Below are 23951 nucleotides of genomic sequence, written 5' to 3'. Positions count from 1 at the left end.
TTCGTGACTACTAATATTCGAAATCGACATAAAAGATCCGACGAATTTTTTTTGTAAATTAGTTTCACATTTTCTCAATAGATGGCGTTTAGTGTAATGAAAGAGAAGGGAATGGAAGAGCGAGATAGAAGAGAAGAGAGAAAGATAGAGAGAAAAGAGAACGGGAAGGCAAAAAACAGAGAGTGGGAACGCGGAGTCAAAGGTTTACAAATCTTCAGGTGATCAGAAAGTCGCGAGACTAATTTCAGTTGGCGGAACTTTTGGAACAATCCAATTTAAACACCATCGCACGCACGCACGCGAACGCACCGACGTGTGTGGACGTGTCGTTACCATGGTGTTGGTGCGAACCAGGGCAGGTTCAGGTTTGTCGTCAGGTTTGAAGGTTCAAAGTGACGTTCAACACGGTTGGGATTCTCAGGAAACAGCAGACACTTTTTTTCTTAACTTCCAACCCAACCTCCGGAGAGTTAAAATTAAAATTTGAGCAATATGAAAATTTGAAAACTGCTCGTAGGCTCGCTACAAAAGTTTCACTGAAAACTAGAGTGGTTCTTTAGTAAGCAGTTTTAGTACTCTCGTGTGTGCTCGTTGCGCTGTTGTGGTAATACTTTCGAGGACGTTAAGTACGGTCAATTGATTTTCACTCTCTTTTGCCGAACATCCGGAAGGAAGGAGTTAAAAGACGACGTTAAGCACAAATGTATGATACGATTGTTTTGCCGGGTCGTGTGTTGTGTGATATGATATCCGAAGATAGATAATTGGCCGTCGAACAAATCGAAGAACCCAGCGTAATGTGTAATCGGGGGTTGAATTTAATAAGAATCGAGGAATTGTTTACGACGTTAACGCTGAACTATTGATTGGTGTTTGCAACGCAATTGTATTTCTTTTTTACTGTATTGTTGTGGGGTTTGGGCTGTATTCCTGTGACTGGTTTTCCGCACTGTAATCAGAGTGACGGTTAAGTTTGGGCGAAAGTGTAATAGGAGCGATTAGACGCGTATGCAGAAAATATGCTACTCGCCAACGTCATCTCGTCCGGGTTGCGCACTGTATTGCGTATTGTGCTTGCGTATCGCGGCCTGCGTTTAGTTTGCCGCGTGGTGACATTATCAATGTGATAGGACGGATCACATTCACACTGCACGCGGTTTGTCCGAAATGTGAGAGATGCAGTGAAAAACGAAGTAATTAGCAGGTAACATTAACTTCTGGTGAAGTGGAAGATCTTGCAGTGATAAGAAACCCGTGCGCGACTAGTTCCTTCATTATATTCTGTTTCTGGCCATGAACGGAAGAATTAGGTGCCCCGTGTTTTAGTAATCTTTCCGAGAACAAGCTTCGGTGAAATTTCCGTGCAAATCGTGTTCCGGCCTCCGGATGCCGCTGCTATTGGGTGCGTTGGTTCGCCATAAATTCCACAGCAATCCGCGAGAGAGAGTGAGCAAGAGCGAGTGAGTGCCCGAGTGGTGGAGAGAGGGAGACTGCGTTTTTGTGTGCGCGCGTGTGCGTCCGTGGGTACGCCACGCACACGCACACGCACACACCCGCGGGACGCGTCCTTAGCATTTGTTTTCGTTTCTAGCGCGCACACGTTTTCGCGCTCTCGCTCGTCCTCTCTCTTTCCCGCAGCACTGCGTGCGACTGGCTGTGTAGAGGTGTGTGCGCGCTGATACCCGATACGCGGTTTTGCCTTCTTGCTAACTTTATCCTTTTTCTGTTTTGCCTGTTTTAATCTGCACACATCCTGCTACCTGATGTTCTCTCTCTCTCTCTCCCCCGTCTCCCCGTGAACAAAGCGGCGTCACCGTGCGTCGTCGATCGTGGAACCGTCTGGCGGGCGACAATAATAGCACCGTGAAGTTGCCACTGGACGGGGAGGAGGCGGGGGCACGTCTGCTGGCGGATGGCTAGACAGATTTTTTTTGACCGCACAATGCACAGTGGAACCGAATGGGGAAAGGAGGACGGCGCAGACAGGAAGCCAAAGGTCGAGAGACCCCAGACTTCACCGAATGTACGGACGATTGTGGTTTCAATGCGCCAGGAAACGGCCTTCTTTTGTGCGTTCAAGTTCCTCCCGTCATTCGTTTAATTTTACTGCGCGAATCAAACTGCAGAAAGTAGCCTAAATTCCGGGTCCGTCCGCGTGTATGTGTCTGTACGCACGCACGCACGTGTGTGCGTGTCACCCGGGTGTGTTCGTTTCGGGATCGGTGACCTTAGCGTCGCAATTAAAAAAATCCCCAAAGGAAACACGAACCAAACATTCCCTGCGTCGAAAGACGGTTCTTCCCCTCGATTCTAATTCCGGTAGCTCTGCTGCTGCAGGTGGTGTCTGAGGCTGTGAGCGTTTCTCACTTTGGTGCTGCGAGAGGATTCGCTTATGGTCAATGTTTGTACACAAATTACGTCGTGTGGTGTAATTCCAAAGTGCCTAGTTGGTGGCCAGTGTATTACACGGTGGGAGTGTGCGCGCCGGGAACCGATTGTTTAGCTTGTTTTCAACACACCCGCCATGTTGGCTGTGTTGTTTGTTGTTTACAATTCGCACCGTGCACGGCACCACCACTAACACGGCTACCTGTGCAGTGATAAATACTTACACGCAGGACAAAAACAAAAACAGTGTTTCACATTCGTGCTGATTAGGAAGGTGTTTTCATTCGCGGTGGTGCTTTCTCCCGAAGGCAGAGAATGCTGTGAAAAGTGAACGCGAAGAAAGGAAAGTGTCTCCCGAACCGAAATCCTGCAACATTTTTGACTCACGGAACTGCCGTACCTGAAGCAAGATAAATGTGAACAGAAACAGGTATACCAATGTGACGGTCACTTTAATCGCTAGCAGAGCCTCACATAAAAAAGCCAAGTTTTCTTTCTCTCATCGTCTGGGTCTGGTGTTGATATTCTCCTGTTTACAACCCGTAGGCGCCTGATAAGCGAGCAGCTCGTCAAAAAGTGGCAACAGATTACGGGGTGTGAAAAGGAAAACAAAGTTATCGAAAAGTGCTGATTCCAGTGTGTAAACAGAAGAAAGGAAAAAAGTGCTGGTGCAGGGAAAAGGTTATCCCGAAAAGGTGCTTTTCAGCAACAGCAACCGTTGCAGACGTGCGCGTGAGTGTATGTGAGTGGTCCGCCTGAAAACGCACGCGCCTCACCAACACACTTGAGCCGCGAGTACGCACTTCACCAACACACACCCATCGGCAACAGCGCGATGGCGGGCGTCTTTGATTTGGAGCTCCACGAGGAGGATAATGTTCACGACTCCGACGACGACGTCATCGAGATTGAGGACGTAAGTAGTGGTGCTAAGGATCAGTAGTAGCCGTAGTAAACGTTCGCAAGGACTACTGGATTGTACACTCTTGTCAAAAGGTTTTCAATGTTAATGTTTTTAATTTATCACGGTTCCTTTGAATACGTTTTATTCCTATCCTTTTCGTGGCCCGGTTTATTTGGTGCGCAGGGTGGTACACCTTTCACTCGATGTTGGCCCGCAAATGGACAGCTATCATTTACACGGCATTTTTGGCAGTCGGCGCACTCCATCTTGGCGGTTAATGGGCGAGTGTCCTTCGTCGTGCCCAAGCAGAAGTCTGCACAACCGGGTGCAATGCCCTTACGCGTTGGTCACTTACTCGTGAGAAGCCGCAATTTCGGGTTTCCTTTCCAGTCGCGCGCGCGATTTGGAAGCATTGTCCTTTCGGCGTGTTTGTGTGCCGCCACTGGTCAAACGGACCGTCCGTTCGCGTGGAGTTCATGAACCTGGAAGAATAAATTTTGCGCCAACCACCCGAAAACCGATGGGCAAACGGGAGCCAAGGGAGAAAACGAGACAAAGCGCCCCCCAAAAAATATCTAACACGAGCCAGAACGAAAAGCCAAGATACTTCCGTCTGTTGCGCCGCGACCCCAAAGCAGAACCGGTCGCCTTCTTAAGTACACTTCGGTCGGTGGGTATGGCGGGAGGGGGGAGGAAAGCTCAAACACCGCAGTTCGAAGTGTGCAAGTGGCGCAGCGAAAAAAAATGGGGAGAAGGAATAAAAAGAGACGCAATAGCAAGACGCGCCAAACACACACAAACACACATAACCCTTGACAAGGGACGGCCGGGAACCGCAACAGTGCGGCAGCAACAAGAATAAAAAGCAATAGCAACAACAACAGCGACGATGGGAGGATATAGAGAGATAGAGAGAGAGAGAGAGCGAGAGAGCGAGAGAGCGCAAGAAAAGTTCTTTGACATCTGACGCACACTCGCGGTTTACTTCGGAAGGGGGGGACTGCGGTCTGTGGTAGCCGTGTTGTTATCTGGGTTTATTTTGACCGGCATGTTTGGTTGGGGTTCCTTGTTTTGCCCTCCTTTTTGGGGTCGCTTTCGTTCGGCTTGCTTCCGTAGTAGTAATGTTGCTGCATTTCATTCTCGACTTTTGTGTGTTTTTCTTGCCCCAACCCTTGCATCCGGCATCATAAACTAACATTTCAAAATCCTTTTCGCAAAAGTCACTTTTTAGCGGCATCACAGTTACCATGGATAATTTATCTTCGGCCCAAGTGCGTGCATTCCGACCGAATTTGGCAAAAGCTTTTTGGAGAAAACATTGACTCACCACCCCATGTTGTCGGCCGACCCTTGGCGCATGGAGCATGGAGAGTGACCCCATTCGCTGCTGGGGCGACGAAACTTTGTTGAGGAGCACCTGCGCGTGTCCCAAATGCACTGCGGTCCATTCATCATCATATGCACCGTTCGAGAGAAGAGACCGGGAGAGTCCCGTTCGTCCAAATGAAATTAATCAGCCAGGTGGTGTTGTTGTCCGCTTGCAGCTGCGCTGGGCTCCTTCTGTGTTGCGTGCGGCTTAAGGGCTGTCGTATGATGGACCAACAGGAGTCATAAATAGAGTTGGGTCCCTGTACATAATAACCGATAATCCACGGCACGGCAACCTTTCGCATCATTGTGCAGCGAAAACTTTACCCGTAGAAAAGAGTGTCCCAAGTACTTCTATTTATACTGCACACAGTTTGATTGGGCGAGCGCAACATTATTTGCTGCTGCAGGACACGGATCCGATGATGCCGAGGCGGGTTCTGCGAAACCATTAACCTTTGCAAATGCCAATACCAGTTCCGATTCGCTACGCGCGTGAGTGAATCGTTTGTTGTGTTGTTGTTCCCGGTGTCTACTTCGCAAAAGCGAAAATTCCCAAGTCATGCTCTCGCACCGCATATGCGTCATGATGTCGTGTTTGCGATTGCACCATATTGCTCCGTCACCAACACAGCCATTCTATACTCCCGTCGTAGTAGCTAGCGAACGCATCGTAGTAGGCTTCGATTGGCTGAGGAAATGCGTGACGTCACGTCACGCGGTGAGAGAGGCGCATCTCGCGATAAATTGCACCACTTTTCTGCGCCGTGTGCAATTGCCACCCGGCATGGAGCCCCCACCGCATACCCCACTTGGGTTGTTGATGTTTTGCATCATGCACACTGCGGTTTCATTCATCCCATCTTTATGCAGCGGTGTGCATGGGTGTGTTTGTGCGAGTTACTCATCGTTCTCTGTTTCGCTCTGAACACACATAATTCCTGGCCCTTGGTGTGACCGATCGGAAGGGCCCATTCACATCCACACTGGAATTGGCCCAACATCCTTCGGGTAGATAGATCGATAGACCCATACACGCTCACTTGTCGAATGTGGCCGTTTTAATACGTTTTTATCGTCGCATGATTTCGATGAATTCCGCTGAAGGGAGAGGCGTTTTGAATCTGACGATGTAAATGGCGAAGAAAGGCTTATGAGGATTCGGATGTTACTCGTTGGGCTGAAATATGGTCGCCGGTCACCATTCTGTCTGCCGGAATCGATCCGTTTCGTGGCTACATTTGCATCGATCCCTTTTCTCTCTCTTTATCTCAGTCTGCTGCCGCCATCCCGGGCCGGATGAGTAAATCGCCTTCGTGGAAAGCCGTATTCCCAATGACGCTCGTTGTTCTCGTTCGTGCCACGTACGAACCAGTTAGTCATTCTGTTTTTCATCTCTTTTGTGACTCAAGAGAAGCATTATTCATTTTCCTCCACTTTCCAAACCATCCCCGTCAGTTTCCACCCATCTTGGCCGACAAATTAATGCCCGTATTTTAATTAGTCATCATGGACCGACTTTAAATCTGGTGACCGCGTTTTTGGTGCGGTCCATATGCCTTTCCACCGCTGATCGATCAGCTGTTAGTGGCGACGGAGATTTATCTGTTCACCGTTCACTGCTCGCTGCTCGGATCCACATATAAACTGATCAAACCCGTTTTTGGTTCCCAGTCCACGGACCGCGGGAACTAGCGAATGTGCGTTGTTTCAGCAACACATCAAAGTACCGCTCGTGCAGTGCTCCGACGAGGGCCCCTACGGTTTCTTCGGCTCAGTGCGCAATTAACAGTAAAAGAAAACCGATCTACAATCGAATAAAAGCCACAGAGATCGGTGGCCATCTTGTGTGCTCTCTCGGGTGTGACAGATCGTTACATGCTGACCATGCAATCAAACCGCTGTCGGTCTAGGAAGAAGAAACTATATTACGATCTCCAGGTCGAACGCAGGATTTAGTGTTTTCCCTCACATTCGGAGCCCTCGTAACTAACACGGTGGCGCCCGGGGCGGGTGTGAACATAACCGAAAAACTCACCTTTCGCGATGGATTCGCGGTGACCTCATTCCACGCACGCGGCCTATTTCTTTCACTTGCGCCTCTGGCCGGGTCCGTGTGTCCCACATTGCCAAACGAACGCAATTGCCACGCAGCGCAGTCGTGAGTCGCGTGTGAGTCGGCTTAAGATGGCTGCGTGTTTGATGGCAAAAGTGTATCGCCGCGAGCGACCCCACGATTCACGATTCTATGTCATCAATGGCCGCCGCCGCCGAGAGAAAGAGAAAACTAGAGCGCGGCTGAGTGTGCGAATGGAATTTGCCTACTTTCCCTTTAGTAGGCCAACGGGGCCGAGGGGGACAAAGTCGAGCATATGCTGGTGATTATGCCACATTCTTCACTTATCGCGGGCGATTCACGCGATAAGACGCTGTACCAGCAATTGGTGGGAAAGGCGAACCGAGGAAAACTCTGGCCCGCTCTTTTGATTGTGTCTTCGAGCGGCCCACACAAGGGGCAATTTTCCCCATTTCAGCGAAAAGCCGGTGGGCGCCAAATTTATTCGTCAAACAACGCCGACGCCCCCAACCGGACCGCGTGTGTTTTTATGCTCTATTTCTTTGCGCCGCGCGCGGTGGCGTTGAGTTACGGTCACCATGCGCCTCCATTGGAGCGGCGTGGTGATGGTTAGAGTCCCAGCCCGGTCTTATGAAACTGTGTACCGAGAGACGTGTGGCGCCAGCCAAGCCGACAACCCTGGTCGCCGGATTACGATCGGATCGTGAAGGCACGCATGATTGTGTCCCTAAAAATACTCTCGCCACAGGGACACCGCCGCCGGTCAGTGCCGGTTGTTACTCAAGCGCCCTGCAGACGGTGCAAGGAAGGGTCCTCAGGACACGGTGGGGATGATGGATGCAGAGTTCGGCCAATGTTGTGCATCATCTGTGCAGTCGTCGGGAGTGCTTGGCACGTCGTGACTGTCCGACGCAGGCGAGATAAACTTCTCAACGACGACGCTCCTGTTGTGGAGTTGCGCGTCGGCGCCGCCACCCGAGAGACATTCGACACAACAATTATTTTCGTATTAGAAGCCCACGCCCGTCAACGGTGTGGTGGTCGGTCGGGCCTAAATATAGTTCCGACGCGGGGGACAGAGACAGAGAGGGAGAGAGTAACGACACACGCCAAGCAGTATCCGACATCCATCCGCCAAGGAGTAGTATTCGTCCTGCCCGACACTTCCGTTTTGTGAGCCGTGTCTGGTGCTCGGGTTACGGATCGAGCTGGGCCGCGGGGCAGGGCCGCGCGCTGATCGGGTGCCCCTGCGGACTTATTTTTAGAAAGTTTTCCCTTCGCACGACGGGGCGGGCAAAGTTGTCGTTTTTGTCGTTTTCGTGGCGACTCTAGCTTTTTTTTTCTCGTCTGCTCCGCCACCACCGAGTTGGCCGCCGGTTGCGAGAGAGAGGTATTCGAGGAATTTCCACCGTTTCCCGGCCGTGTGTGGCACTGGCAGAGTCTTCGGGCAACCGGCCACCGGGCGCCTTGCAGCTCTTCTAGGCTGGTTTTCCGCGTGGACTGGAAACTGTCCGCCGTGGGGGTCCGGTCGAAAGGGGAAGCTCCAACCCCCGGCCCGGCTAGGACAGGACCGGTTTGTGCGTGTCCTTCGAAGGCTCCGTTACTTAATGTGTAGCCCGGGCGTCGGGACGATCGATATCGGTTTATGGCGCTTCTTGAGAAGCAATGTTCCGAGATCGACGCCTATTAGCGATCTCTGTTTGAACGTTGTTTCAAAGAAGGTATTTGCCATTTTTAACGTATTTTTGTACGATCGATTAGCCCAATATTAATATGTAACATTGTCAGCATAATTTTCCTGTCATTAGGAAGACCTCGTCCTCGACCTCGCAAAAATATCACCTTCGTTTTGCGGTGATTGACATCCGTCCAAAGTTCGACTTCCTGTTTGGGTTATCGTCGGCGATGGGTTCTCTCCAAATAAAAACGCCCTTAAAGCCTGAAGCCTACGGCTCTACGTGGCCGGTTGGGAACCAAGCAAGGGCGAAAGATGATGGTCACCTGAAAAGAAAACACCGGCGTGTGTCGGCGTGAAGAAAGCTCCTCTGCCGGGAGTCCTCTTTATCGGGGACCCCACTATCACTCGCCCCGACAGCCCAGAGGCCAAACCGCCAAACAGCGTATCCACACCGGTTGGTTGCTGCTGGTGGTGGTGTGCGTTAATAGAAAGAGTGGTCTATGAACGAAATCGAAGAGCGACGCCGACGGCCGCGGCGCAGTGGCGGTGGCGGGATGGCCTTACCTAACTGTAGACTCTGTCGTGGTCGTGGAAAAGTTTACACGCAATGCTTCAATGCACCGCGCACACATACCCGCGCGCAGATGAAAAAGAGACCACACGCCGGTTGGTTGATTTGAAGGGGCGGTTGGGCGAGGGCGGCCGCCCAGTCCCAAAAGTGGGTCAATGACGAATGGTTATTAGACGAAAACGGAGCAGAGCCGCGGCGCGGCGCGGAGATGAAGAGAATAACAGTCAAAGCAGGCGGCGGCGGCAGGGAATACAAAGAAGAACAAAAAAGGGGAAGAAAAATGGTGCACCGGTGCCGACGGCGGCTCCCCTCCGTTTGGGATTGCTTCGGTGGGGGGCTGGTAACCATGGTACAGTGACTGACGAAATGATGGTTGCTGCGATCGCACGCCTGTTGTTGATGTAACCAGCCGTCGTTCAGGGAAATAGTGATCGAAAAAAGGGGGCCAACGTTTGATTGAAACTGAAAACTGATAGATCGAGTGATTTATTTAAATAATTATTAGGTGTCTGAATTATCGGTCCATCGCTGCCAACTCGAAATATTCACTGCGCTAAGGTTATGTGTATGGTGGGATATGAAAGGTGTGGTGTACTATGAGCTTTTAAAACGTAATGACAATTCCATAGGCAACAATTAATGCATTTGAAGCAAAGCTATGGCCATAAAACGACGAGAATGGGATAAAAGATATGATAAGCTGATTTTTCAAAAATACAACGGTCGCCAACACATCGCAAAGCAGATCAAAACTTATCTCGAAAATGTCGGATGGGAACTGTTCGGATGGCCCGCTGTATTCACCAGATATTTCTCCTTCCGACTACTAGTTTTTCCGTTGCATGAGTAACGATTTGGCTGCACAGCGGTTCACTTATTATAAAAGTATTGAAAAAGGGCCTCTGATTGAATTGCTTCTAAAAATGGGGATTTCTATCGACACGGAATCGAAGAATTACCAGAAAGATGGAAGAAAGTAGTAGCTAACGGCAATAACTAATTGACACACCTAATATTTAATAACATTTTGCAGTCCAATATATTGGATCATCGCGAAAAGTCGTTTGAGCTTCGTTGATCGTTGAATAGTTGCCTGGGCTCTTCCGAAAGGTTTATTTCAAGTTATGACTTCTGAGTGGTCGATCAATTAAAAAGTGATTCAATCTTCCGTGGTGCATACCAATTACATAATCCCAATGTTCTTGCTTCGGCCTATCATTCGGCAAACAGAGTTTCATAGAGAAGTCCCCAACTTGTTTCGAATGCACCTCTCAGTAGTTGCACTCTCACGAACGGCCATTCCGGAACCGCCGTCGCGGTGAGGTGATAAGATATATTCCTTATCTGAAACCGCTCTTCGGGCACGTTCCGAGTGTCCATCCGCGTGAATGGGCCGGAATATGAAAGCAGCTCCATTAATGCAGCCCACCCCGCAAACAAGACAAACCTGATTGGTGGTCAGTCGATTGCCAGTCCGCGCAACCCCCCCGTGGTTGGCTTCGACATTGAATAAGCAACGGTGGGGCTGGGGGAGCTCTCCTCGTGCGCCACTGGTTGACCAGGTGACGGGTGTTGTAACGCGCACAATTCCGGGTCGCGCGGGTTGGAAGAATTCTCGTCGCCTCACGACGCAAGGTCGCGGCAGGATGGCAGAGAGGCTCTTTGGTGGGTGTTACAGAGCCAAGAAAACCGAGAGTTTCTGCGAGCGCACCACGCGACGGCGGCGGCGACGGCGAAGGCAGTGGAATCTGTATCAGTAGGTCACATAGCTCCTCGGGCTAGGGCTTGTGTGATGAGGGGTTGGCACAGTTTTCAGCTTCAAGCGGCGGCAGCGATACACCACTCTCTTCGGAGTCCGCAGTAGTAACTGCACCCAGCGCCTAGTAACGGAATTTCTTGGAATTTTTCGGAAAGACAGTCGGATCTGCTGGCGCTCGGAGAGGTTCCAGTTTTGGGGTTTAAAATCCCTTAAGGCGAAAATGAGGTTCCTTTCGAAATGTTATGCGATTTAGTGATGTATTTAACCCAACATTCTCATATAAAATGGCTAGTTGGTTGGATCAACCCACAGACGGAACGTTCCACGAACGCTGCCATGTAACACTCGTCGTGTAATCGTTTACCCAGTGCCCAGACCAACGGTACCACACCGTAGAATGTTTCTTGGAACGAGAGCATTTGCATAAGCCCTCCCCCCCGAGGGGGGTCGCCCACAATCCCGGGGAGCATTCCTCGGGGCACACGTGCCCCCTGAGCTCTCCGCAGACCACTGCGCCATTGCAACTTACAACTTTTGCGGGGCTCGTAACGGGGTCGTCAGAATCGGAAAGAACACCACCTACCTTTCGCGCGCTCTCTCTCTCCCTCTCTCGGTGGCCGCTGGCGCCAAAAAGACGACAAATACGACGTGGCTTGTTGCAGTTTAGCCATGGCCACGTGCCGCGCGCTGTTTGTTGAAAGCTTACGTCGCCCGGCAGGGGGGCATAACGCATTTTTAGTGAAAACCGAACGCGAAAAACAAATAAACAACTTTCGTCGCTCGCAGCATATGCAATCGATTGACGCAATTAGATGTGGAGTGCTTTGCTAATGATGATGGTCGCGTATGTAATGCGTACCATTACACTATGGGACACGGAATCTGACGGATCGATCATGGGGCGCGCAAGGCCCATAGTGTTGTGCGGCCGTAGAAAGTGCGCAGTTCTGGCGGGCACGATTCGCCTCTCAAGGAAGAGGAAGTCTTACAAACGCCGTAGCCCCACAACTCAGCTCATAACAAAACGCATCGGAATGGAAACAAATGTCCGGGTTATGCTGCGCTGACGATGCCGATGGTGTAATGCATTTTCTCGACGGCGGCAGCCGCGTTGGCGTTAATTCCCCGATCATTGATCATTGTCCGAATTTGTGGACCTCACAGGGAGAGAGAGAGACAGTGAGTTCCGTTGGAGCCAAAAACCGGACTCATTAATCATCGAGAGAGCCAGCCCCCCGCGCTGGAGGATGTTTTGACCGGCCACCATCAATTTGTCCTTTCTGGGTGCCGGTGCCGCCCGTTGTGTTGTGGACGTTTCTCGAAAATCCTCCCCATCTCCGTGGGTGGGATCGCTCGCTGTGTGGGCGCGGCGCGACCTCCCAATGCTCTGTGTGTCGTCATCGTTGGTGAGAATGAGGTCATTGTGGGGTGGCAGCATACAGCAACATGTGTGTCTGCAGTTTGGCCTACAAAAGCGTGTTGTTGGCCACAGCAACAAAAACAAGAATGAAGTTATTGCATTTTCACGCATCATCGACGCGCTGCGTGCACCGATGCATCGAGAGGGGCTGCATCATTGGCCTTCGCAAAGTTTTGTTTTCGTTCGATTTTTAGCTCCCACGTGCCACCGGCTGCCGGCATTCGGTAAAGCAGTAAACAAACAAACATATCGTATCCCCGCAGGGACCCCATACCGTTTTTGGTGCAAAAGATGGCGGATCTCTGGATGGAAAGACCCACTTTATTGCCCCTTTTTTAGCTTTAATTGGTTGGGATTTTTCGCTCAACAATTGTGCCCCGAAAAGATTACATTCTGTTTACTTTGTTACACCTTTCCCAATGGGGTCGTCGGTGCGGGTAACACTTATTAGTAATTTATTGTGCATCATAAACGTTTAATGAGCCTTCGTTACGCGAGTTCGCTTCTGTGTGCGTTCGATCATCTGTTGGCTGTGGCCGATCATTAGCAAGGCGATTACGGGTTGTGGTTTTATTGTCACACCCCGGCCTCGGAGAGGGTGTGTATCCGATAAGTTACCGAATGTTACGAGGCACTAGAAATACATGTGAGGCCAGGCCAGGCCTGCCACTTCTGTTGGCAACACAGCAGCGGATGCGATGGTGCCATAAACTCCGGAACATTGTAGTGCGCTGTTACACGTGCTCCCTTATTTCTTCCGCCCAACCTGGAACGGCCAGGGCGATTGTGCTGCTAACATTGTTGAAGGCTAACCAAACACGGCCGGCCCGAGTTGCACTTGAACGTGAAAACGGGCGCGCGCTGCGTTTATGATAAGCACACGCTGCGCACACTCGAAGCGATCGGCAATTGTGGCCGCACACACTCTCGAGGATCGGTCGTGCGAAAGATAACGCCGATCACGATGTTTAGATGCCAGCTTTGGCACGTTTCGCCTCCCAAGTGTGTGCGTGCAGTTTCGAGTCACGCACGACGCGATAAGAGAAGGGTTGATGTTGCTCAAAAGGTTGGTGCTGTTCCGCGTCCAACGGGCCCGGAATTGGAAGTCGATCCTCGTGTTGCGATCTGAAACCATCGCCATAATGAATAGTCAACTATGGGCGACTTTTTATTAAAAGTTGTTAATTTAGAGGGGCGGCAATAAATAATACAGAAAGAGGTCTTAAGTCGCTCACGCGTGAAGCAGGAAGAAGGACCACGCAGCGCGATGGTCGAGTTTAGTTTTAGGTCTGGGGTTAATGGGAGGTTCTCCGGCGCGGCGGCGTTCATTGAACGATAACGAACGCGCGGGGCCGGTCAAGACTCGGGTTCAAGGTGGTGGCCAGCGGTGTGACGTGTTGCCGAAATTTTATGAGCCTTCCGCGTGAGGCACAGTGACAAAGCCACGGACACACACACTCATGTTTCCGCCCAAAATGTTCGGTACAATTTCCAGTTTGGCCAACTGGAAATCCGATCGGTAATCTAATCTGTCGGCGGGGGGGCTCGAGGAACGCAAAGTGACTCGTGTCCGGAACGGAAAGGAAAATGGCAACCGTTGTGAGTTCCTACAAAGGGGAGAACGAAGGATTCCTAATCACCATCTCTGGCGCAATGAAGCGCGAGCGAGCGCGCGAGAGAGACGCCTCTTATCGCGCGCCGCGATGGTCCATTCAAGGTCACGATTTTGTGTAGAGTCGCCCCCTCTGTGTTTGTGTGCTGAGAGACTCCCGGTTTCAATGGGGCTTTAATTTAATTCGAATAAACTCATTTCTTTCTTGTCGGAATTAGTAGACTCCTTGACACACACGCGGCTTCGAATTGGCCACGAGACACACTCCGTTGGGCGGTGAAACGGCATCGTCTCGCCTCGAGACGTTTGTGTCCCCCCCGGCCGGTGTCGGAAGTCGCGCTTGGGTGTGTGCGTGTCCGTCCGCGTGAGGCCCTCTGTCATATTTCGCGTACTAACCCCCCACACGGGTGCGGTAGTATTCCATCGGCTCTCTAAACTCAGGGTTCGGGAAGCGTTGGGAGTAATGTCGGAAGTAATGTCAATAACCTTACAAGGTTTTTCTCTAGACGCGCGCGCGTGTCACGCCGTGCCGCCGGTGTCCCTCGTCCCTCGCTGTGCTGCGCCCTGCGCGGGGTCGGATTTTTCGAGAGGGCGTTTGGGGAATTACAAATGAGAGAGGGATGAACCATAAAACGCTTACACCCCAGGCAGTGAGTCAGACCACGATTTTTTGGGGCCCGACTGATGAGCAAATGGCGGCGGGTAGAGATACTGGATTTACAATGCGCAACAATGGTTACAATAAGGAACCATAAATGTGCTTTCGACTGTGTTCCTTTCGACACGGGCTTCGGCACCGATTTTAGAACGACCGGTCTTCCCCCCAGACGGAACGAATTCTGAAGATCACTTTCGAGTGTTAGATTTTAAATAATATTTTTAACACACTTTAAACCTGCTTTTTTAATGGACATAGAACAGTATTGCGCCATCACGACCCCCCTCAGTCGTATGTTGGAAATCAATCGATCGCCATTTCATGCCGGACGCGCCCGACCCGACTCTCTGGGGCGGGCCTCCCTGGGAAGAAATGGCCACTGCGAAGTGGCCGACGACACTTCAATTAATTTGAACAATGCTTTAGACGCCGGACGGATGCGATGGGCCCGGTTCGGAGACGACGATGTTGTTTTTGTTTTATCTTCCAGTTTATATTCCCATTTTTTTTTCGGTCGGTAGCCGCTGCTAAGGTCGGTGCCGAGGACCCACTCGATGTCTCTTTCGCTCGCGGGTCGCTGCAATGCTGCTACTGGGTGATTAGATAAGTCCCCCCCGGGGGTCAGCCGGTCAGTCGCGGCCGACCATCATCGATCGTGCCTGGTGCTGTGTGTTGCTGAAGCATATTAAAATCGGCCCGCGCTGTGGTGGGCCTTGAATATGTTTAGCCGCGACATTAGCACCAGCACCAGCGTGGGGCCGTGATCCTCTCCGCGATCGGATGCTGGGGCCCAGGCAGAGCAAAAGTGCTAATCTCACGAGGTGCACACACTACGTACGGATGCCGCCGTGCGAAGTTGCACAGGTTGTTGGAGCCTGTTTATTTTTTCACTTCACTTACTTGGCCTCGCGCGCCGGCCACGCACACACCAAGTGTCCAACCGCCATCGCGCTCCAGGCCGATCTCGTGACCTTGCTGATAGCTCCTGCCGCCGAAAGGTGATGAAGGTGGTGGCTCCTCCGATGGCGCTTCGATTGGCGCTGATCACGCGGAATCACGCGGCGCAAAAAGTGTACCACCAAAGTTTGCGTAAGCAATTGGTGCGCAACGACACGCGGGGTGTTATCGGTGCGCTTCGCCGATGAGAGATTGCTCCAGCTTCTTCTGCATCCAACCGTATAGAGGATGTGCTTGTTGAGGCAGCCACCGGCGGCGCTAATTGAAAGAGCAGCCAGGGAAATGTGAATCGATTTTCCCGTTCCATATACTCTGGGTTTCCGGTTACTGTACGCCCCATTTCGGGGCCGATCCGATCGATTCGAGGTCCCTGCGACGAGCGGATGCCACATTAGCAACCATTTATCGCGTAGCGAATTCGTAGCCCGCGTTTAATGTTTGCTAAAACAATCCCCCGTTGTGACCATTCTCTAAAAATACTGCGGCGCTGTGGCGCCCCTCGCCGTGGAATCGCACCAACTGCCGCTGTGTGAAAAATGGGCTGAAAATGGATATAGTTAGCTAGAGAGGATCATGTGTCCCCTCCGGTTCCGGATTAGGGTTTCGGATGATCCATAATTTATGGTTCCCAAACAGCTGGTGCTGCCTCGGTTCGGTGACGAACGATTATTACAAACGATTTTCTAATTGTCTGGTGCGGGCCCTCGAAAATTGTTTAATGCATTAATTAGTATCCAATACGGGCCTTGCTCCGAGACACACCCCAAGACACACAGCCAGGGGTCGATGACATCCACGACCCCTCGGCCGGGCGGGCCCCGTGTTCGCACACGAGAGGGAAGTCGTTAAAAATAGGACACATGTGTGGACCCCGGAACCCCCCGGATCGTATAAGGAAGCGCGGGAGAACAGCTGACAACGGCCCGCCACCGAGGGTACGGTCCCTTTGGGAACAAGTTTTGCAACAACCTTGGCTCAAAAAATCGGTCTTCCAAGTGTCGCCTTCCGGCACAGATCCTCATCCAGGAACGGGTATGGTTTATGTTTCCAGGCTTCTCCAGCGAAAAGAGTTCAACGACTTCGCCGAACACACACGGCTGTCATTCTGGCGCAGTGCCCTGCCTGTGTGTGAAGTGGCATTTGCAGCACGCGGAACGATGCATTTTCTCCCCCCCCTCCTGTGTGCTGCATTTTCCGAGGGTGAGCCGCACCATAAGTATGTTTCCGTTCGTGCGGAACAACCGAAACTCGGGACCCGGTCTGTTGTCTGCTGTGAGTGGATTGCACGCGGGGCGTGGGGCGTGACATGTAACATCTTCATGTTCTCGGGCCCTTTTTGAGACCGTTTTGTGAGGGCCTTTCCCCCCTCCCCGCCCGGACACTACCCGAGAAGGGGCGAGATGGGATTATCATGAGTGACAGGATACGTTCGGAAGACTGCGCCATTATTATATTACCATCAGCAAGCACATACTGCTTTAGATAACTACATTATCTCCTCACCACCGCCAGAACTGGGGTTTTTTGTTTCAATTATTAACACGATTCTGTTTGCTTCTGTTACAGGTCGATCTGGAACCGGAACTGCACATCAACACAAACTTAGAGTAAGTGTGTCTGGCATCTGCTTCTCCATGTACACACAATGTTTCTACTAAGCCGTTCCCTCTTTTGTAGGACCGAAGACTCGGAAACGATATCACTTTCGGAGGACATCATAAATCCGGGCCAGATAAAGCTTGGGCCACAGGATTTCGAGCTGAAAAAGGTGCTGGGAAAAGGTGGCTACGGTAAAGTCTTCCAGGTAAGTCACAGGGATTCGGTCACCGAGCCAATTCATCAATCCGCGTGCATTGCAGGTGAAAAAAACGACCGGTGCTGATGCGAACGCGTTCTTCGCCATGAAGGTGCTGAAGAAGGCGTCGATAGTTAGAAATCAAAAAGACACCGCACACACGCGGGCCGAACGCAACATTTTGGAGGCCGTCCGGGTAAGGCGGGCACCACTCCGGGGGTCACTTCCCTTCTCACCTTATGGTTCTATTACTAATCGTTTCACTCTTTTCAGCATCCGTTTATCGTGGAACTAGTGTACGCCTTCCAGACCGGCGGCAAGCTGTATTTAATCCTAGAGTATCTGAGCGGTGGCGAGCTGTTTATGCATTTAGAACGGGAAGGTATCTTCCTGGAGGACACTGCTTGGTGAGTTAGAGAGAGCGAGAGAGTCCCCAAAAAAACCACTAACCGACTCAATCTCGAATTGCAGCTTTTATCTCTGCGAAATCATTCTCGCACTGGAGCACCTGCACAATCTCGGCATCATCTACCGCGATCTGAAGCCGGAGAACGTGCTGCTCGATGCGCAGGGCCACGTGAAGCTGACCGACTTTGGCCTGTGCAAGGAACACATCCAGGAGGGCATCGTGACGCACACTTTCTGCGGTACGATCGAGTACATGTGAGTCTCTCTCTGTCTAGCGCCCTGGCCCTGTTCGGAGTGTGTATTGATCTGTGCGTGCTTTTAGGGCTCCCGAGATTCTGATGCGCAGCGGACACGGCAAAGCGGTTGACTGGTGGTCACTCGGTGCACTGATGTACGACATGCTCACGGGAATGGTAATGGCACGAGTCACGGGCACCAAGCGCACAGCAGGCACTAATTGGTCTTCCGTTTCCGGGTTTTAGCCACCATTCTGTGCGGACAATCGTAAGAAAACGGTCGACGCAATCCTGAAGGATAAGCTCAACATCCCGGGCTACCTGACGCCCGATTCACGCGATCTAATCCGCCGTCTGATGAAGCGACAGGTTGGCCAGCGACTCGGCAGTGGTCCGACCGATGGCCAGGCAGTTCGGGCACATCCGTTCTTCCGGAACGTCAACTGGGAGGACGTGGTGGCGAGACGGTTGGATCCTCCCATCAAACCAGTGCTGGTGAGCCGGGCGCGGTGTGCGAGAGACTGTTGTTCGGGCCCTAATTCCCGCTGTTCTCTTTTTGTTCGCTGCAGGCAAGCGAAGACGATGTATCTCAGTTTGACACCAAGTTTACGAAGGAAATACCGGTCGATTCACCCGACGAAACGACGCTGAGCGAGAGTGCCAACCTGATCTTCCAGGTAAGTGCGCTTGACTGCCTCGGCAATTGGAGCCATGGAATAAATGTGGCCGGTTTTAGGGTTTCACGTACGTCGCTCCGTCGGTGCTGGAGGATATGCAAACCCGTGTGACGACGCCAAGATCACCCCGCCGGATGCCACGCCATCATGGCCAACATATGCACCAACATTATCATCACAGCCATCACCATCAGCATAGCCATCAGCTCGGTGGTGCCAGTGGCAGCTCGACCGTCACGACGACGGTTCGATACACGACCACCACGATTCTGCCCCCCCTTATGCACCACAACAACCTCCACCACATGCAGCATCCGCACGGGGCCGGTAGCATACAACAGCGCGCTGCTGCGGGACAGCAACCACCGTCGGCGGCCAATGCACCACCACAACCTCACGCATCGGGAGCCGGCAGCAGTCGACCGTTTAATGCCGCGTCGATCGCCCGAAGAACACCACCCCACTTGCAGCCGTTCTCCCCGAGACCATCGCCCCAAGACGAAATGATGGACGTCTATCCGGAAATGTCCATTTCTTAGTAAGTAAGGCGATCGGAAAGCCGGGGACTATCGACGATCTCATGCGCCGTTTTGTTTCTCTTCTTCAGGCCGACACTGATGGAGTACAGCAGTTATAGGAAATTTATCGCCTAACACCGTTCGGTCCGGGGTCCGCCGGGATGTGACAATACCACACCTCGGTCCCAAAACTAATTGAAAATACAAAAAAATGAAACATAGTTTAGTGAATAATGAATAAGACGGAACAAAGAGTTGCCACTGTGTGCTTGTGGAGTGTGGCGCACCCGGGAGGCCCAACATGTGCGGATCCAATCAGCCTTTCCTGAACGGTCGGAACACACCCTGTTTTTTGAGCGCCACGCACACAGTCGAAGGAATCCAAATTCCAGTCGCCAATCTTGGGTAACATCCTTGGCTTTGGTTGGTTACATTTCTTTTTGTGCATAGTTTCACTTTTTGGCCACTTCGGGGAGAGTAGAGAACGCTTAGATTAGAACAAAATACACACACCCGTAGGATATTGAAATTATATGTGGGAAGGCTGGACGAAAGTCCAAGAGTTATCAAAAGAGATATAAAAAGAAGCGTTGAATTGATTTGAGAAAACAAGAGAGAAAAGATAATCATCATATTAACGGAGAAGGTCTTAGTGCGAAGGAGTGCACACCCGAGAATCGTTCTTACCTACTTTATCGTATTGATGTTTATATATAGTTTTTTATGTACTAGATTCTGTTTATAACTATTCGCGGGATGATGGATATACACACCAATATACTTGATGTTTGATATATTTTTTTTACTATAGTTTTACATCAACATCTGCGTGATGTGTAGTAGCGCCACAGGGGGAGCATTGCATCCGGCAAAACATGAGTTAATCTTTGGCCAACGAAGTACTCTCCGCTGGGTATCAACCGCCGTCTTTACCTTTTTTGCAATTATAACTACGTTGGTTGGAATTATGATAATGACGAAACGAAGAATGAAGCTGAATTTCTGAGGAGGTTGCAAAGAGAAGCTGCATTTTTGACACCAGACTCCGGTGCACTCTCGATGTCCGAGGGGGGCCGAAGCGCCAATTAGATACGTTAACAACACCCTTAAGCCCTTGGCTCATTCGGTTGTTGGTTCGGTAATACAAATAAATCCGATCGATCGAACACCGGAAGGAAACCAGCAGGAAGAATTAGCTGTGGTGCGAAAGAGGGCGATTTAAAATAATAAAACAACTGTGAACTCGCGTTATAATACCTATTCGTGTAATATGGGATTAGATTGTAAAATTTGTTGCTTACCAACGTACACTAGCACCAGCACTCGGTCTCTCTCTGCGTTCACGTTCGTCCGGAAAAAGGGAAAGGTACTGGTAATGTGCAAACACCACAGACCGCGTCTCTCGGTCGCAATCAAACCACCCACCCGAGACCCATTCCGCCATCCACGTCCGACCGATCACTTACTTGCCGTGTCAGTGGCCCGTGCAAAACAAACGCCAACCACGCGCACGGGGACCGGTATTAGATAGAACCAGCTCTTGTTCATAATCAGTAGAAATAATGCACTCAGAATCTGCTCGTACGCGGGATCAGATGCTTGCCCCGTCCGGTGGTGGTGTGCGATCGGAGGGACAATGTACATAGGCTGGGTGGCGATGTTTATGAATACGCTTCAATTTGTTTCTTTATAAGCAAACGGCAACAAACAACCAGAAAAACACACCGCAAACAAACAAACACAAACCAAAAAACCAAAACGTAAACGAAAACTACCATTTACAATAGTCTGAGATTAGCAAAACAAAGTATGAAAAGGGAAGAAGATATAATAGAACACAATGTGTATAAATTGTAGAAACAAAGTTTAAAATAGATCAATGCAGATGCCGAATGGATCGATGAGAATGTAGAAGCAAACTGTGTAAGTTCAACTGTAACGCAAAGCATACACAAGTAATAGCGAATTAAGGGTGTAATAGAGCCAAGTGCCACAAGCCGGGCGAACATATTACACAACACAAACAGACAGAGCAAACAGGCGCCAAGGCGCGCGATCATACGTAGTGTTTATAGCAAATGATAAACCAAAATGACTGATTTTTATCGGAAGCATAATAGAACAATTCCGTGATGGTGGCGGCACACCCGGCGCTTGGTGGACCACGGCGTGCACCAGCGGCAGCAGCAGCAACAACCAGCAAAACCTACCAAAAAATTCAATCACCACATAAACGCGGCAGCCGGGAAGGAAAATAGGAACGCCACCCCTTTGCTAGCTAATTAAAACGAGCGTTCTGCGTGGAGCGCGGCCTCAGAGCGGTGCGAGGCGCAGAGAGGTTAGACACTAGAAAAAGGGTTAGAGTAAATTTTCGTACGTTCTTTTCCGTGAGCCCCACTACCTAATGTGTAAGTACGCAGTTCCCCGATACACTTCGATCGTTCGTTCGTTCGGTTTTTCTTCCTCTTTGTAATGATAAAATGATTATAGAGTTGTTGCTTGTAATGATTGTACCGTCGTATATATTAACTCTTAAGAAGGACGCAATGAACCATGCGAGGAGAGAGGATGCGGAAAGTGGAGTGATGATTGCATTGTAACCGACACAAGTTTACTTTTCTTTTTAAATCCTGTATTAGCCCAATTTTGCGTGTGTAGTTTGGTAGCTTTATTACATATTTTTTTTATTTTAGTAGGAACGATAATAGAATGATAGCTAAAATTATAATACCAAGCGCCGAGATGATGGGATAATAAAATGTTCACTCACAACCAACCAAGTAACAAAACAAAGTGGATAAGAATACAACAGCAAAAAGGGGGTTGACGTTTTACTATACTTATATCACACTTCCCTGTGTTTCGGTGGTAACGTAGCAACAACTGAATCGTAGCAACCGTTAGCGAGTGCGCTTCAACAAGAGTGTCCTATTTTTGCGGTTACTCCAGCTGAATATATTTGCTGTCCGGTTCGGTAACAAATTGTTCGAAATGTCCGAAAAGTATTTGCGAGAGCAAAATCTCGTCATCGTTCCCCCGGAACAACCAAAATACACCGTGCGCGACTGGGAGAATAACAATCGCAGGCAGAATCTGTTCTCCGTGGCCCAGCAGGACCTGGCCGATCGGGTGATAAGGTAGGTTGTGGCCTCTGCCTTCGTTTCGTGCGTTGCTCTAAACGTCCGTTTTTGCCCTTTTTAGCGAAAGTGACCGCGTTATTGATGAGACGAAGCACACGACGGAATCGAGCAAGGATGAGGTCGACTACCGGTTGCGGGAACGTATCGAGGACATTCGCTTTCGCCGAGATGAGCTGCAGAGCCAGAAACGGGAAGCGCACATCGAGGAGGAAGCGCTGAAGGTGTACAAACGGAGGACGATCGATGCGATCAACACGCTGCGCGAGATTGCGGTGCCGCTCTGTCAGAAGTGTATCGTCCTGCGGGAAACGCGCGACGGCACGGATCTGGTCAACGATGCCGTCGATCGCGAGCTACGCAAAGAGCTGACCGTAATGGAGGGTGGTGTAGCCCTGCTGGAGAAGGTGCTGGCCGAGTGTGTCGAACAGATCCGTCGTCTGCGCGCTACGATCTATCTGCTCGATCGCGATCTGGCCGACAAGGACCGTTCGATTCGGATCGACGAGAAGAATCTCGAGCTGCGCCCGAACCAGATGGAGATGAAGGTGTACGCCGGACGGGTTCCGTTGGATCCTTAGTACGTATTGTCGGTGTGTGACTGGGTGGCTGGAGAGAAGTTTAATTTTTTGAACCTTCAGCAACGCTACCGACGAGGAGTGGATTATGGTGACCAATCGGAACATTGAGGCGACCGCCCGGGAGATTAATAGTGCACAACCGTTGCGCTCCTACGTTGACCAGCTGCTGCGCCAGATTGCCGAAGACATTCGGTCGCAGGTCGAACGGACCAGTGCCGCCTTCCGGCAGCGCATCGCCGAGCTGCGGTACACCAAAGTTAAGCTCGAGAACGTGCACAAGGAAACGGTGCGGCAGGTGAACGAGCTGACGCGCGCCGTTACACGGCTCGAGCGGGAGATTGCCGAAAAGGAGGGTTACGTAGCGCTGGCCCAAACACGACTGGCGAACCGTGCCCAGCGACCGGGGATCGAACTGTGCCGGGACAGCGTTTACGAGGGCCTCAAAAGGGAACTGGCCGAGCTGCGCAGTTCGACGGCCAAGCTCGATGGCAGTCGGGTGAAGTCGAAGGCCACGCTACGCTATTTGCTTAGCACGCAAGTGCTGCAGGAGGAGGAAATCAACCGCAAGACGAGATCCTTGCGTACCGACGAGGTGGACTGCATGACGATGAGGGAGAGTTTGAAGTTTCAGGACTTTTGAAGGAGTTCTTCGCTTAAATTGAATAAAGTGGCACAAATTGAAGTGTATTGTAACGCTAGATAATAATCATTTGCAGTTTTATTGTTGTTGTTTGAGTGTCTCCCTTTGATTTTACAAATGGTTTCCGCTTTTTTGTCGCCCCCTCCAGCTATCGCCTGTGTTTCGTTATCGCATCATCGTGGCAGGGATTTTTGCTTCCTTTTTGGTTCTATGAGTTACCCGGCTTGCTCGGTTGGTTGATATTGGCATGTTAGGTGTGTAGCAGTTTTGCTTCTTCTTGAAATTCGAGTATCGGTCCACGGTTCGTCCGCTAAGCAGGCTATGGCTCGAGGGATTCCTTCCAAACAGCTCGCGCCGTTGCCGGGCAACCAGCCACCGAGAAACGAATAACTTAATTGCTGTGCGAGTCCCACTTCCGTTTCCTGTTCCGAGGTGGCCGGCTACGCTACGGATTGGGGGTTGCGCTGCAGTGGAATTATGCACCAAACTATTCGCTTCTCCCTCACCTCCCCATCGGAGCTAATCGCTAGTTAAGAGCATAGTATTACTTTCTATCCGTCAGTCGTC

At 50.9% G+C, this 23951-nt stretch overlaps 3 protein-coding genes across 5 annotated transcripts in view; 2 read left to right on the top strand and 1 right to left on the bottom strand.

Annotated features, from left to right (window-relative positions):
- Window positions 1–462: 462 nt before the first annotated feature.
- On the top strand, window positions 463–21785 carry LOC131205333 (ribosomal protein S6 kinase beta-2). Of its 3 annotated transcripts, none has more exons than XM_058197396.1 (12): window positions 463–604; window positions 2935–3304; window positions 16959–16999; window positions 17070–17196; window positions 17252–17383; window positions 17461–17594; window positions 17659–17850; window positions 17918–18008; window positions 18078–18326; window positions 18401–18508; window positions 18568–19046; window positions 19116–21785. In XM_058197396.1, coding segments are annotated over exons 2-12 (1635 nt in total). In that variant the 5' UTR covers window positions 463–604; window positions 2935–3223; the 3' UTR covers window positions 19117–21785. The 3 variants fall into 3 exon arrangements, with proteins under 3 accessions (XP_058053379.1, XP_058053378.1, XP_058053380.1); XM_058197395.1 differs by having other exon boundaries at window positions 501–626; XM_058197397.1 differs by having other exon boundaries at window positions 501–626; window positions 18568–19050.
- Window positions 21786–22017: 232 nt separating this feature from the next.
- Window positions 22018–23384, top strand: LOC131205372 (tektin-1). Its single transcript, XM_058197447.1, has 3 exons — window positions 22018–22163; window positions 22228–22743; window positions 22805–23384. Exons 1-3 carry the CDS (start codon window positions 22018–22020, stop codon window positions 23382–23384), a joined length of 1242 nt encoding a protein of 413 aa, XP_058053430.1.
- A 60-nt stretch (window positions 23385–23444) lies between these two features.
- LOC131210394 (E3 ubiquitin-protein ligase Bre1) overlaps window positions 23445–23951 on the bottom strand; it is a 5310-nt gene continuing 4803 nt past the window's right edge. The window contains exon 5 of the mRNA XM_058203673.1: window positions 23445–23951. This exon is cut by the window's right edge and continues 1459 nt beyond it. The gene's annotated coding sequence lies outside the window, so the exon portion shown is untranslated.

The sequence above is a fragment of the Anopheles bellator genome, chromosome 1, assembly GCF_943735745.2.
Source record: "Anopheles bellator chromosome 1, idAnoBellAS_SP24_06.2, whole genome shotgun sequence".
Lineage (NCBI taxonomy): Eukaryota > Metazoa > Arthropoda > Insecta > Diptera > Culicidae > Anopheles > Anopheles bellator.
Note: the sequence above shows the minus strand (reverse complement) of the source record. Positions and strands in the feature narration are given on the sequence as shown.

Coding starts and splice junctions, on each gene's coding strand:
- LOC131205333 (XM_058197396.1), top strand. CDS start 3,224: ATGGCGGGCGTCTTTGATTTGGAGCTCCACGAGGAGGATAATGTTCAC. Junction 3,305..16,958: donor ACGTCATCGAGATTGAGGAC/GTAAGTAGTGGT, acceptor CTTCTGTTACAG/GTCGATCTGGAACCGGAACT. Junction 17,000..17,069: donor CACATCAACACAAACTTAGA/GTAAGTGTGTCT, acceptor CCTCTTTTGTAG/GACCGAAGACTCGGAAACGA.
- LOC131205372 (XM_058197447.1), top strand. CDS start 22,018: ATGTCCGAAAAGTATTTGCGAGAGCAAAATCTCGTCATCGTTCCCCCG. Junction 22,164..22,227: donor CTGGCCGATCGGGTGATAAG/GTAGGTTGTGGC, acceptor TGCCCTTTTTAG/CGAAAGTGACCGCGTTATTG. Junction 22,744..22,804: donor CGGGTTCCGTTGGATCCTTA/GTACGTATTGTC, acceptor TTGAACCTTCAG/CAACGCTACCGACGAGGAGT.